General features: G+C 46.5%; 1 protein-coding gene across 1 annotated transcript; it reads right to left on the bottom strand.

Annotated features, from left to right (window-relative positions):
- Positions 1-8784: 8784 nt before the first annotated feature.
- LOC133893781 (zinc finger CCCH domain-containing protein 5-like) lies at positions 8785-14612 on the bottom strand. The gene is made up of 7 exons (XM_062334812.1): positions 13895-14612; positions 13579-13736; positions 12857-12925; positions 12627-12740; positions 12262-12540; positions 11567-11881; positions 8785-9688 (listed from the first exon to the last, which is right to left on the bottom strand). Exons 1-7 carry the CDS (start codon positions 14538-14540, stop codon positions 9329-9331), a joined length of 1941 nt encoding a protein of 646 aa, XP_062190796.1. The 5' UTR covers positions 14541-14612; the 3' UTR covers positions 8785-9328.
- Positions 14613-15163: the final 551 nt, after the last annotated feature.

Genomic DNA, 15163 nt, shown 5'->3' with positions numbered 1-15163 from the left:
ACCATTTATGACTTTCGTAATGCCCCCTCCTGGAATATTTGGTATAGTGATTTTGAAGTTTTAGGTTTTCATATTGGTTTTCATTGTTAGGGTTTAAGGTTTCAGGGGTTATGGTTTTGATAAACCATTCCAATTTCTTTTGTCTGTATCATAGTTGTCGTTGGTCATCTTTATGGTGCAAACTTTCCTTCATGTTTACGGTTTTTTTCCCTAATTTTACTGATTATCTGATAGATTTCTAGATGCACATTTTTGTTTTGATGTCTCCCATTACTTTCATGTTTTTTTTTGAAAGATTTGAAATGACTTTTATAAATTAAGGAGGAAGTTGACATCATGTAAGACACATAGTGCAAAACACACACAATCGAGCGATCAGCTGACTACACTAGGCTGACAGCCCCTCAACTCAGATGCTATGGGAGGATTATACAGATTAAAAAGGCAACTAAGAGCAAGGAACAGGGACTGAAAAGCCAAGCCTCGGTAGTGACTATTGCTGGTAGAATGAAATCCAAATCTTTGGCACCTGCCATGACCCACTGTCGTGCCTCAACCTATATGTCAGACACAATACATCGTAGTGTTTTTTTCTTGGTTGTTGAAGACGCGATTGTTCCGCTCCTTCCAGACGATCCAAATGACTAGAATGCAAAGCGATCGAAGTCCCTTGGCTGCCTGGCCTAGTGCACACTGAGTGAGAGATTTGTACCAATCAACCCTGCATGATCCAATCGACATCACCGGCCAATTACACGGCATTAGGCTAGGATGATGCACCCAAGAGGCGACATTGTTCCAAATTCCCTTCGTGAAAACATAGCCCAAAAGCAAATAGTCCAAGGTCTCAAGGTTGCGCAGACACAATTGGCAGAAGTAGCAATTCGGCCATCCACGTCTTTGCAAACGATCAACAATCCAAATACGGCTTTGGAGGAGAAGCCAAAGGAAGAACTTATAGCAGGGAGGGGCGCAAGGCCATCATACTATGGTGTCCATCTCGATCATTTCGGCACCTTCGAACTGGAGGAGGTAAGTCGATCGGGTTGAGTATTCCCCTAAAGGAGTAAGCTTCCAGGTGATCGTGTCCAGAGCAGTACTGCTCGTATCCTGGTGGATAGACTATAGAACGGTCCAAAACTGAACATAATCATCTAGGAGAGCTGGCGAAAGGTTATGGTCTAGATCTTGAATCCATTGATCTTCAAAGAGGGCATCAACCACTGTGCGATTTTTTCGCTTGCTATGGTGGTAAAGGGAGGGAAACAACGATGCCAGTGTTGAACCCTCCACCCAACTGGACAACCAGAAAGAAGCTTTCTTGCCATCGCCAAGGTGTACCGATGTGCCAGCATTAAAGAGAGCAATGTCAGCTGAGCTAACTAGCAATTGCATGCCTTGCATTGATTTTTATACGATTTTTTGAAGTGTGAAGAATAATCCAGGTCGTTCGACCCTCGGATGTAGCCACTAAGCAAGTAAATCAAGCTCAATTACAACTCACTCTGATCAAATAGCACTCAGGTATAGGATTTCCAGCGGTAATACGGGCGTAGGTCTAGTTAACGTTCAAGCAGAATCCCCTTCAGACTCTCGGCAAAACCGTGCATGAGACTTTCATCTCGCACGGCTCCTAAGTGATAAAAGAAAGAAGAACTCATCATGTGTGATCGCGGATTCCACGGTAACTGTTGTAGTTCCAGCTCTACATTAGGAAGAAAGAGTTCTCGTGGTCCAGAATCCACAAAATCCACGGATTCAATCTTGCCCCAGGCGTACCATACTTGAGACAACCCTTTCTAAAGTCATCCTGAAAGATGCTAGGAGCTTCTTCCCCACATATCCATCCTAAGCTGGAACTGGCTACCCAAGGGCGCTCAGGGTGCATCCACTCGAACCAGAGCCACCAAAGACAAAGCGCGCAGACAAAAAATTCCAGGTTTGTGATACCGAGGCCACCATTCCTAGTGGGACGGTATACATAAGACCAATTAACTTGACACTTGTGAGATGTTCACCACCCGCCCAGAGCAAACGTCATTGTGCCTTGTCCAATTCCATTACGAATTGCTTAGGCGGCTGGAGAACCGTTAGGAGATAGGTGGGAAGAGGACTCAAGACAGTGCATACAAGCTCGCACCTGCCAGCCGGCGTAAGCAGTCTTCCCTACCAGCCCGCCAAACGGGCCTTCACCCGTTCTTTGATCAGCTGTAAATGAGTAAGGCGAAGCCGGCCAAGGATGAGTGGTAGCCCCAGATAGGTAATAGGAAAGGGTGCCCTAAGACCAGGAAAATTGTCTAGTGTTGCCTCCAAGTCAAGGCCTTGGCAGTGGATGGTGGACACTACGCTCTTACTGAGATTAATATGCAGGCCAGTAGCATCTCCAAAGAAGCGCATAATATCCATCATCAGGTTGATGTCATGTTTGCTCGGGCTCGTGAACACAACTGCATCATTAGCATATAGATATAAGCATAATCTAGCATGCCACCCACGGAGGGGGGTGAGGGCTTGTTCCTTAGTTGCCAGCTCAAAGAGGCGATGCAGGGTATCTATGGCAAGAATGAACAAGTAGGGGGATAAAGGGTCACCTTGCCTTAGCCCTCGCATATGATGGATTTCCAGTCTGGGGACTCCATTGAGTAGGACGGAGAAAGTCGATGATGAGAAGAGAGCAGTTAGCCAATTTCTCCATCGTGCACTAAATCCTCTATGTTGTAGGAGCTCAAACATATATTCCCAAGATATTGTGTCAAAAGCTTTTGATATGTCCATCTTGAAACGACATGCAGGAGTGTGGCTTCGATTGTAGGCGCATGCCAGATTTGCTCACATACAAGAAATTATCTTGGATACATCTGTATTTTATGAAGGCACTTTGCGAGTGGGATACCAGGTGATCAATGTATTTTGAGAGACGGAGAACCATCACTTTGGATACCATTCTGGAGAAAAAATGGATGAGGCTAATTGGCATGTAGTCCTTTGGCTGAAGGGCCACCTCATTCTTCGGAATCAGAACAATAGTGGCATTGTTGATCATTGTCAAAGCGGATGTATGAAGGTTGTGTAGGCTAACAAAGGCATTGAGCACATCTTGTTTGATGATCGACCAACAGTGCTTAAAGAAGATCCTTGTAAATTCATCTGGGCCTGACGCTTTCTCTGCAGGTAGCTATGCTACGGCTTTCACAATTTCTTGCTCCGAGAATGGTTCGTCCAGTTGGGCCGCAGCATCCTCATCTAGCTTGGTCAAGCCGAGTCTCGCCTAGTCAACTGAGTACTGGCGTGTTTCTCTAGTGCCCAAATTACCACATAAGTATTGGTGAAGCTTCTCTTTTTCTTCATGGGACCACACACAAGTTCCATCATTTTTTGGTGAGATTTGGGACGAAGTTCCGCCAGCGGCGCGTGTTTGCCCTCAAGTGGAAGAAACATGTGCATGCATCTCCAGCCTTTAGCCACATAATTCATGAGCATTGGCGTCGTCTGGCACGTTGTACTGCAGTGAGTCCAAGGATGCGAAGCTTGAGGTCTTGTCGCAGTTTGTGCTCTCTTTCCAAGAGAATCCTCTCCTCTTGCGCTATATCTAGGCGTTGAATCACCTTTTGCGCAATATGTAGCTATTACTTTACGCCCAAACATCAGTTTGCTCCATTGTCAAAGGGCCTTGGCAGTGGTTCGCATCTTTGTATGTAACACAATCATTTCCAGACCCTGAGCAGGCTGTTCGCAGGCCTCCTTTACCATCTCAAAGAAACCCGGGACCTTGACCTAGAAATCCTCAAACTTGAAAGTGGTGAATCTCAGCAAGCTATTTTGTTGGGCAAGAAGTAAAGGGCAATGATCCGAGGTCGAGGAGGACCGGGCCTACAGGGAGTGCGATGGGAAGAGGAGGTCCCAATCCACATTACATAAGACATGGTCCAACTACACCATAGTTGGATTCTCGCGCTCATTTAACCAAGTGTATTTATGGTTCTGAAGCATAATTTCCAGCAGTTCCACTGCATCCAGTGTTGCCTGGAATTTCCCCATCAGCCGCCTGTTCAAAATGAGGTTGTTTTTATCTTTAGCTTCATAAAATCACCAACGATCATCCATGGCATCCCTGCCGAGGGGCTTGGGGACTGCATTTCGTCCAAGAATTCTTGCTTCCCAGACTCCCTCGATGGACCATAAACAATCGTCAGCAGGAAGGGTGTGTTTGACGCCCGTATAGCTACGGTTGTCGTGATGGTGAATTTCCTGCATGAGGGACTTGTCACTGTCACAAGGTCTCTATCCCAGGCAAGCAGCAACCCACCGCAAGTACCATCAGCAGATAGGTAATTGTAGCCATTCAAACTATCTTCAAGGAATTGGCAGGCCAAATGTTGATCAACATTCGTCAACTTAGTTTCCATCAAAGCCACAATATTTTTTCATACTAAGTTCAGCATTTCCAAAATAGATTCCTGCCGAGTTGGATTGTTGAGGCCTCGAACGTTCCAAATTAGTGTTGAGAGGTTAGCCTCAATCATGTGTAAACAGACAAGGCGACCATTGTTTGCATTAAGCAGCAGACAGCTCCATAGACTAACAAAAAAAGACACAAACCGAACAAACATCCTAGTGGCAGAGCAAGCACGAGTAACCCCAGCCAGGTGCATCCCAAAACCAAGCCCTGTCTAGGTCCAAACACAACACCAAGCACGAACATCACAAGGGGGCTGACCAAACGTAGCTTGACTGATAACACATAGGAGCTTGCTGGAACAAACTGAAACATTGATACTACAAGGACAACTTCAGCCCATAGTAGGAGAACTCAAGTCGTCGCCTCCGGCACTACTCCAACAGCATCAGTCATGTTCACCAGAGCTGTAGTAGCTTTCAGGACCACCTTAGTGGCTAAGCTGGTGTCTTTCGTATGGCCAGGATCGTCTTGGTGGGATTTTGTCCTTGTACATGTTGAGGTAGGTCTTCATCACCTGTTCGCCAATCGGTTCATCGGGGCACACCATGTCGAGCTCGCGGATGTGGCAGTGTTACACTTGACATGCCACCAGGATGGAGGAGACCTTCTTAAGGCGGTCGCTGGATCTCGACACCTTCACAGTGGTCGCTCTGGTGTGGCACCTTGGCCTTGTCGTGGGCGGCGATGGAAGGAGGGACTTGGCAGCTGGCGTGAAGACTGTTTCCGAGAAATTGGGCTAGTTGCAGTCGTTCACCGCCTCGGATGTGCCTGTGCATGGTCCTTGCATTACGCCCGTTGGCGTAGCGCCATTGTCGCTGTTGAGGTCTTGTGGACTTGCAGTCTCCAATGGATGACTGCCAGATGCCTTGACCATCCGTAAAGGTGTCAGAACCGGATCATAGGTTGGAGAAGCCATGACGCTGTCAGTGATTGGCTATAGCTCCATCAGTCTTGCAGCCATAGGTGGGACACATCACTCATCTAGCATGGGGTCAAAACTCATGACTGAGACATGCTCCAAATGGCCTAAGAAAACCACATCATCCAACACCAGAGTGGAAAAGGACCCTTTCTGTTCACCTGATACATGGCCCAAAATGGAGGCGACGAGCAAAGCAAAATGAACTTTTCGGGGAGTAGTCCTCGCGACGCTACCCTCCTCCCTGCGCCAATTGGGTATCAGATTGTGGCAAGGGGACAGGGACCCATGGTGACATTGTCGTAGCCGTCCTGGTGGTGCCCCTGGAAACCCCGATTGACGTGGTCCCTGACAAAGCCCCTCGAATCCCGACACAGCCTGGACATGTGGGACTAGATGGAGTGTTTGCGGTGCCTCCGTGCACCCTCCTGGATGGATCTTCATCTCCATCCTCATCAAGGCCGCGGCAAGGCCTGTCGTCCGATTGGCAGGACCTTGGGGGCGGGCGAAAGGGGCGACCACTCTACCATCTAGCGAGCCGTAGCTCCAGTCCAGGATACACTCCCAGGCCTCGAGTCGCCCAGCCCCCGTAGAGGATTGTCGGAGAGGAAGGCCAGGTCATGAACCACCTCCAGATGGATGAAACACCAATAGGTCTGGTCCTTTTTGGGTCCAGTCGGCTCATCGTAGTGGACTTGCACTTGAGATAGAGGTATGCCAATGGATGGAAGCTCCCGGTCGCTGTCCAGAATGGCGAGCCAGATGATTCTTGAAATCTAGCTCGGGTTCTTGCACCACGCGTAGAGGTCATAGGTCCTTGTTCTTTCCCTTTTGTGTGAGTACTCCTCCACGTAGTCGATGGCGCATTACTTGCTGATGATCTAGGCAGCGACCTCCTCGAAAAAAGGAATGGGCCGGGAGGCCCTCAATCCTTGGGCGAACATGGAAGTCGAAGCGGGTGCCCTCTACATACCTCCGCTCACTCCAGTTGATGAAGCAGAAGTATCTCCCGCGGTACAGTAGGCCGCGCGATGAGACAACCTCATCACGCTTCCGGCGGTTGCTAAAGATGATGAGGAAGTCTTTCAGGTGGTGCTTCACCAACACTCATGAGCAGTGACGCCGAACTCCTCTGCAAGCGCATCAGAGAGATGAAATTCATCCAAGTCTGGCCTAGTCCCAGCCAACCAGCACACAACAACACTATCCAAAAGCTTCTCCATCCGACACAACACCGTGCCCGTCACAGAGATGACCAGTTCCTTGTCAAGGGGCCTAGCAATGGATCTCTAGGGAAAGCTGCCATTGTCACTCCTTTGTTGTGTTGGAAGAGCGGCTGCAAAGAGGCTTGAGAAGCGGAACTTCCTAGCAAAGCTTCTTTGTAGGACAAGCAGGGCTGTTTTTTGATAGGATTACTGATGGGCAAAGGTGCAAAGGGGAGGCGTGAAGCAGCAACGCCAGGGGAGGTGGTGCTTCGACTGTAGATTTTCCAAGACACTCAAAGGGCCAGTGACCGAACCTCTTGCATTTCCAATACCTTGGTGGTTCACGGCAAGAAGCAACTCTATGTTCCAGATAGAGGCAATTGAGGCACCTCCCCTGAGCTCTCTTTAAAAAGGCCTTCTTCCTTTGCAGCCTCTCCTTTGCAAAAACCGAGGTACGCACCGGTGGACGATGCAATGAATGAGCCCCAGACTTTCTCCACCAATGCGGCGGACAAGCCAAACTCCATCCCTCATTAAGAGCCTCGATGGCTATGCCTTGAGCCCCTCGAGCGTCAGGCGCAGAGGGTTTTGCACTAGGGATATCCAAGCTGAGAGACTGACACCCAGGATCTGGCTGATGAAGGCCCATGCTGCTTGAATGCTGGGAAACAAATTGCGCTGCATTGAAGCTCTAGTTTGCTAGTATTGGACTTCTGAGAGCAGGCCGATGGCAACACAACATTGAGGTTGAATTGAAAGCAGAGGAGATCTTGAGGGAGATCCATCACTTTGGTCGTAGCAACCCTGTCCCGTCGCATCAAGCGAATACTCCAGGCCACCTCAGGCCACACACATCGCAGGCAAAACATTGACCAGGAGACACGGCACGGCAGGAGCGGCTGAAAGGCCTGCACGTGGGGGAAGGTTGTTGCGTAGCAGCTGGAATACCTAAGTCCCTGTGGTCAGAAGAGGGCGAGATGGGGCTAGGGCCAAAGGGACCTGCCATGGTGCCCCCATGGCCGACAGCGAGTAAATCCAGCGCGCCAGAGACCGATCAGCCTGGACCCATGAGCATCTGCGAGGGAGGGGGCACAGAGACGCCACATGATGGCAGAAACTCTTGTGAAACATGGTAGATATAGATTGGGGGCGCACGAGGCGGCATGATTTGGATTGGATCTAAGCTTTGAGTAGGTGGAGATGGGGATTTGGGGCCGAAGATGGAAGGGACGAGCGAGTCACCCTACCGGTCGCCAGGAGGTGGCAACAACTCCATCTCTCAACCATTTTAGGATGAAGAAACTTGATGTTCCACCAACACGTATGACAAATGTTATTATTTGCAATACCGGTAAACACTTCTGCCTGCATGCTGCACATGGAGACTGATGAAAATGAAGCAAACCAAATTTATTCAACTGAGCCTAGGTAAAAGTCGAGCAATCTGCTCAATGCGTTCATTTGTCCAACATTTGTGCTGTTTATCATTATCCACCCTGTTTAATTTTAGAATTTTTTTGTTTTAACTTTTTATGTCAGGATGAGGAGATTTGATGCTCCGCCAACCCGAATGACAAGTGTTCAGTTGCAACAGCCAATAATATTTCGAATTGCCCGTGGACACATCAGCCACATGCTTTCAGAGATCAACCTGAAAAGGCCAACTCCTCATGGATGCCATCTTTCTCTGAGATGCAGCCAGGTTCTCGTTTATCTATGCACCCTTTGTTAAAAAAAATGGCTTCAAAGAAAAGGAATTCCAATACACCAAGAGCATGACACAAAGCAGCAGGTACTAGTCGGATGGAGACGATTATGAAGGGTGAAACAATTCGCACTCAGGTAATTACTTATTGATGATCATTTTTTTAAACTATGATACACACGCCGCAGATCCAAAATACAAGGGCGAGGACGGTTAGATGAGAATATATTGGAAGGAAGCAACTGAAGAAAAGTTAAATCTCAGTCGCCTGATGTGTAAATGGACCCTGTTAATCAGATGTAATGTAGTTAATCAGACTAATATAGTAACAAATATTATGTAGCCTGTGGTCAAGCTAGGGTATCCACGGTATTAGTAACAAATATTATGTAGCCTGTGGTCAAGCTAGGGTTATCCACGGTTCACAAACCAGGTATTGAACCAAAAAGTTCTACAAGCAACAGCGAAAGCATACAGTTTGTGCAACATAAAGACGGAGTACAACAGATTCAAATTTTTTGATACGAATGACCAGAGAATATATATGATAAACAGAACATTTGGGCAAGAGCTGCAAAACCCATTAACTTTGAGATATCAGAGTCCCCTGTAACGGTGTATCTAGTGGCCTGCTCCGATAATTATTTACGAGGTAATAACGGAGCTCTGAATCTTATTACAATGAAGATAGCCGGTTAATTTAAATTTTGGAATTGCCTCCCCTCACTCATTTCAGATATGAGCAGAAAAATGGCAAATGAATGAGCTTGCCAATTCCTATCTTTGCATTTATTGAGGTGGCAAAGGAAGGATGCCCTCTCTATGTCAGCTGCAGCCTTATTCACAATTGATGGGGGGTAACTGGTAAGTGAACTGATTATGAGATAGTACGAGACGACAGATCTGCTGTGGAGTCGAACTGGAGCAAAAATAAAATAAAATCCAAGACCTCATTTCACCTATGGCAGAAAGTCTTGCGAAGCTCGCCAAAGATCCATCTTCATGACAGACGGGGGAGTAAAGCTCTCCACTTTGGCTTGTTACGATGCTTGCATGCTGGCAGCTGTAGAAGTTGGAGATCGGCCTGGAGATCGGATAAGCGTGTGTGGAGCATAAACCTTTGATATCGATCTAACAGGTCCATATGTAGTTCCAGGCACCGCTGGCTGGTTCACTGAGGACTCCTTGGTTACAGTGTACTGCGGCCGCAGATCAGGATATGATGGAGATGGAGCCATAGGGGCAACAGAGAAACTGAGAGGATACGGAGCGACTGGCACATCAGTAAGCGATGACGCTGAAGGACTATAGCTTAGTGTACCCATCGGGTGATCAAACTTGCATGTCGGCCCAAATTTGCAACAGCCGTGATGTGCAAAGAAAGCACAAGGTTGAGAACCCTGCAAATTAAGGGACGCTTCAGATGAACATGCAGCTCCATGTGCAAAAAAGAAAATAAAAGAAAAGGGGCTACACATAACGTCATTTTTAACCTTGTATATTTACATTAATGTTCTCAAATCTACCATGCTTCATTATGAGAAATACAAGACTCTGCTATGATTTATATCACTTGCAGCCACAATGAAATACTAGAGGAACATTAACTTAGATTTGCCTGAGCCAGGGTTAGTTCAAAAAATATATATTGCTAAGTGCAAGAAAACAAAGATAGCACAACTACATTCATAACCAACGCAAGGTTCAACTCAATTACTCAAAAATGAAAGAAACTGAATTCATGACAGATGCCAAATCACAACAAATGAAGTTAATTGTTGACAATAAGATTCTCCCTCCCAGACTCTTTTGTGATGTCACAGGGGAAAAGAGTTTAGTTCACCCAAGTCCTAGCATAAGGACGGTTTGCCTCAGCTACATGAACAGATAATAGATGTCTCCCAACAAAAACGAGTAGATCAAGAAGGTAAATATATACAATTTAGCATAAACTCTTGCATTTATCAAAATCTACAATTAGCCTTCCACTAGTTAGCTTTCCATCATACTGTAAGCCAGAGGATTTTAAACTTTTAATGTGCAAACAAACAAAAGCACCCATCAATTTCTAAGTCAGTCAAAAATCAAAATCTTTACAACTTAGTACAGGGGTATTGATTCTTCAGTTTGAAAAGGTGTGGAATTTGTAAATAAGATATTGCCAGAAGAAAGCATAAACAGAATGGAATGAGATGACAAACAAATTATTATATTTGACTCTAATGATATGTTTATTCTACAGGTCCAGAGCTATTTTGAAGTAAGACTGGTTACACTAGTGAGAAATGAGAAACAACACAATTTAAGCAACCAAAAATGGTTCAAAAGTGCATAGTTGATCGTATCTTAGTTCTGCATTTCCATGTGGATGCAGGGAAAAAATAAAACCTGTACTGAAGCACAATTTATAATGGACAAATCGAAATTCTACACTATGGAGCAGAACCAACAAATAAGTCACACGAGATCAGAAATCTACTATATAAATCATAGGTCATTAGTCTGGAACTTTCGGTGGTGCTCTGTATTTAATTGATAATTCATAAAGCAGCATGCTATGCACATTTTAAGATGGATAGTTGGATGTACCAAAAACTGAAAATATGGTTAAGATATACCCAAACAGATTCATTCCTAGTAAATCTTAGTTGTGTTTCCATGTACATGTTCTGCTTCAGATTTCTGAGTAAATTGTATGAATACAACATTATAATGTGCTTGGCTGTGTTTCAATATTCTGGTTAACTAAACTATATAATTCACTGATTTGGAGATGCGATAACCTGGTTGACTACTAGGAGCAGTGCTCTGACTGAACAATGAATAAGTTACGTGGGTGGACTTGGGTGACAAAACTAAGGTGTCTAATGGACAATTGACGAAAGTGCCGTAATTTATCTGTTTTGTCCAAAGCAAGTTGATTTCTGACAGATCGTGGACTAAATGCAACAATTTAAATTTTTATGGCATAGAATTTTGAGTTTTCTAAAGGTTCTAACAGATGAATGTGTTGAGTGATCATCAGGCTTCGATGGCCGTGCAATTGGGGCAACTAAATTCATGTGAAATTGGACAAAAAGATCACCTGGAGTGCAAATTAAACATCACTTATTAATTAAATTGTATCAGAATTTTCCATTATCTAGAAGAAGAAAAATTGTACCAGATAATAAACTGCACAATGGTAAACAAGGGTGCAATCAATTTGGATGATCTTTCCTGGAGACAACATATTAGTTTCCTGTATGAAAACAGATGGATGTATGAGATCTACTCACAGGCCGAAGTGGAAGACCTAGAGGGCTCAGCACGCAGTTAGACTTTGGCGCACTGAAGTATTGAGGATGATGATATTTACATGTTGCTCCAAATTTACAGGTTCCTGTCTTCATGTAATGCTCACATTCAGGCTGTCCAGGCCGCTCTGGAAAGTCATATTCCTGTTTGTTGCTGCTTGAAGGCCCAGCTGAAGAATATAATGGTGCATAATGACTGCCATAAGTGACTACAGAGGTAGGCCCCTGGTGCGCATACAGTGGCCCTGTTTGAACAGTATGCTGTCCGCCAGCTGGTGTAACTTGGTTCATTGGTGACTACAAATAAAAGAGTAAGAAGTTCATTCAGGCAGTCAATAGTGATCTCTTTATATGACTATGATTGCATTCTCCAAGACATGGCGGAGAAATACAAACTTGGATTATGATTGCATTCTTTAAGACATGAAGGAATTACAAAATCACATCCAATCGGTTGGGGTCTTCTATAGTCTTCATTTTCTAGGTCCATGCCTATAGTTTATTGTGAGACAATAAATATTACATCACTAATAAGGGATGTTATGAACTTATTTCCCACTATTTCGGTCCAGATTAAACAATCCAATTTACATCAAAAATATTATTCCTAATTTATATACTGGAGTACCTTCTGTGTAAAGAAGTAAAGAACAAGATGAAAGGTAATAGAAACTTACAATATAAGGGTTCCAACCCTGCATTGGCATAACTGTAGGTGGGAACATCATTGGTGGATACGAGCCTGGTAAAAATGACCCAGGCACAACAGGAGGCCTCCCCATTTGCCAATTGGCAAGATGTGGATATGGATGAGGGGACGAAATGGTTGATGGTTGCACTGGTGGGTACATGCTAGGTGTCTCCGAAACAACACCAAGTTCTGGGTGATGGAATTTACATGTAGCTCCAAACTTGCAGTGCCCAGTTTTTATGTAATAGGAACATTCTTTCTCACCCTGCATGAAAGATGGGATTTTTCATAATAAAACAACAAAAGAGACCAAGAATTAAACAGAAACTTGAATTGAGTGAGAACTCCCACCAGACGTAGAGGGTATCCAGTGCTATTTAGTACCACAGGTGCAAAACCACCTTCTCTGGGATGATCATACTTGCAATTGGAGCCAAACTTACAAGTCCCATTCTTCACATAGTACTGCAAGAGAAAACGAAGAATGGTAATCCGAGTCTCCACTACATCACATATAAACATCCTCATATATTGTAGCCTGAAATATCAATTAGCAAGAGCTTTAGAATCAGTTTAGTTACCTCACAGAGTGGCCGCCCCGGTCGCTCTGGGTACTCCACCGTACTTGTGGTCTTTCCAACTCCATTAACCTGAAAAACAGAGCAGAATTAAAACAAATACATGCTTAAACCAGAGCAGGCTAAAATATTTTCCATATATAAGAATATACATCTGACTCCAATCTCGCTGAATTCAATCTGGTGTTGCAAATTCATAGCTACAGTACACTAGTTTAATGAAGGTTCTGAATCCTAGAACAGTCATTGCAGGCATGTGACCACAGCCATCTACTCTCAGCAAGAGAGAAAAGCACCAGCAATACATTCCTAACAGAAGTAGAACTGTAGTGACAGACCAGGCCTACAATGCAAGCTAGTAGGTGCCTAAGTGCTATGCCGGTATCCACAGCCAAAGTTGGAACTCTGAATTCTCCACATCAACTACAACAATAGGACACCAAACCGCATACAATCAAATCACCACCGACATCTACTAACAACCGCAAAGTCAACTTTCACTTCCATACGCTCACTGTAACTATCATCATTCATCACAAAAGCTTCAACTTTAAGCCCTCATCCCCACCAACCAGCTGTAATTCAATGCATCGGTCAGTATCAGGGTAGCAGAAGTGCTTAGCTCAACCACTACCACAATGGAGCGAAGCAGAGCACGGGGGGGGGGGGGGGGGACAAAACAGAGTAGAGCAGAACAAAAAAAAAACCGAGAAGCGGGCGCTCACCGTAGCGGCGCGATCGTGCGGATGGTTGTAGCGGCAGCGCTCCCCGTAGCCGCAGGCGCCCGTGCGGAGGTAGTAGGAGCAGTCCGCCTCCCCCGGCCGCTCCGGCAGCTTTGCCGACGCCTCATCCTCACCGCCGAGCCCCAGCCTCCCCATCGACTCTGCGGAAGCAGCCACGGCAACAACAGCAACGTTGGCACGCGTCGAGCCGTAGCATATCGGAGATCCAAAACCCTAGTAAGCAAAGCAAGCAGCGGCAAACCCCAAACCCCACAAACGCAGCCCCAATTGCGCGAAGGAGGACGGGCCGACGGCGTACCTTCGAGGCCGGCGCCAGGGTCGGGGCCGCCGCCTCCCCCGCCACCGCTCTTCGCCGCGGCGTACGGCTCCATCCGCAAGCTTCCGGAAGTGGTGATCAGGCGCCTGCCTCGACCGAAGCTCAAGCGAACACTAAACTTTCCCAAAAAGAAGATGCCAAAAGTTCCGAATTTTTCGGCGCCGGCGTGCTGCCAGGCTCGCGGTTGCTTCCTGCCGACTCCTCCTCCTCCTCCTCCTCTCTCTCTCTCTCTCCCGCGGTCGCGGCTCGTCCCGTACGCTCGCGCTCGTGGTGGCTTTTTGCGCCGTGAGAGGGATGGATCGGGAGTGGTGGGGTTCTCGGGGCCTCGGCGGGCTGGACACTGGAGCCTGGAGCCCGGGGATTGGTGGGGGCTGGGGGACAGCGGGCGACGCGGACGCGTGGGTTGGCTCGCGCTGCGCTGCCACGGCGTTGCAGCGCATAGGCCGGTTGGTGGTGCTCGCTCGCCGTGGCCCTGTAGAGGCACGGACGGCGCCAATGGAAGAGGGGAAACGGGAAAGCGTGGAGGGAAGGGGTGGTGGCAGTAAATGCGCGGTCTACCGGCGGGCCCGCCCCGGGGCGACGGTGGTTCCTTCCCTTCCCTTCCTGCTCGGCTGCCCACACTGACCATGGGTGGGACGGAGGGCAGCGTCACGTGCCACTGCCACACCCACACTAGACCCGGCCTCGCATCCTAGGACTAGGAGCATCTCTATCCCGGCTACTCTAGAGTCGAGCCCAGCACTTTTCACCGCAGAGATTAGCTTTAGGCTGGAGAACTTTTTACATTTTGGCCGTGGTTAAACGCAGTTAATCGAGCGTAGCGGCGACCTCAGCAGCTACAGAGATGAGAAGGGTGGTTGCAGCCCGGCAGGAATTAAGAGGACTTGTGTTCTAAATATGACCTAGTCTACATAATGTGTGACCAAATGTAATCTCAGTTAAAATAGTGTTATAACCAAGTTGGCGCGACAGAGCTTGCAGAGGCTTTCATCAACGGACAGTGTTAAATTTCCATCTTGTTGCATTTTAAGTGGAACCTAGACTTCGTGAATGAAAGGGGGCATTACCAGGTATTTTTTTGGGAGCAAATTCAGATAGATGATATACAGCTAAACCTTCGACCAGCATCTTAGAATCGGCTACGTCTCAATAAATAAAATCATTTACATCTTAAAAAAATCTAGTTAAAGAATATGTTGGAATGTATCCACTTGCAAGTATTATATGCTCTGAAGAAAGGCAGGCATTCTA

Source organism: Phragmites australis, chromosome 2 (genome assembly GCF_958298935.1).
Source record: "Phragmites australis chromosome 2, lpPhrAust1.1, whole genome shotgun sequence".
NCBI lineage: Eukaryota > Viridiplantae > Streptophyta > Magnoliopsida > Poales > Poaceae > Phragmites > Phragmites australis.
This window is presented reverse-complemented; position numbering and strand designations above follow the sequence as displayed.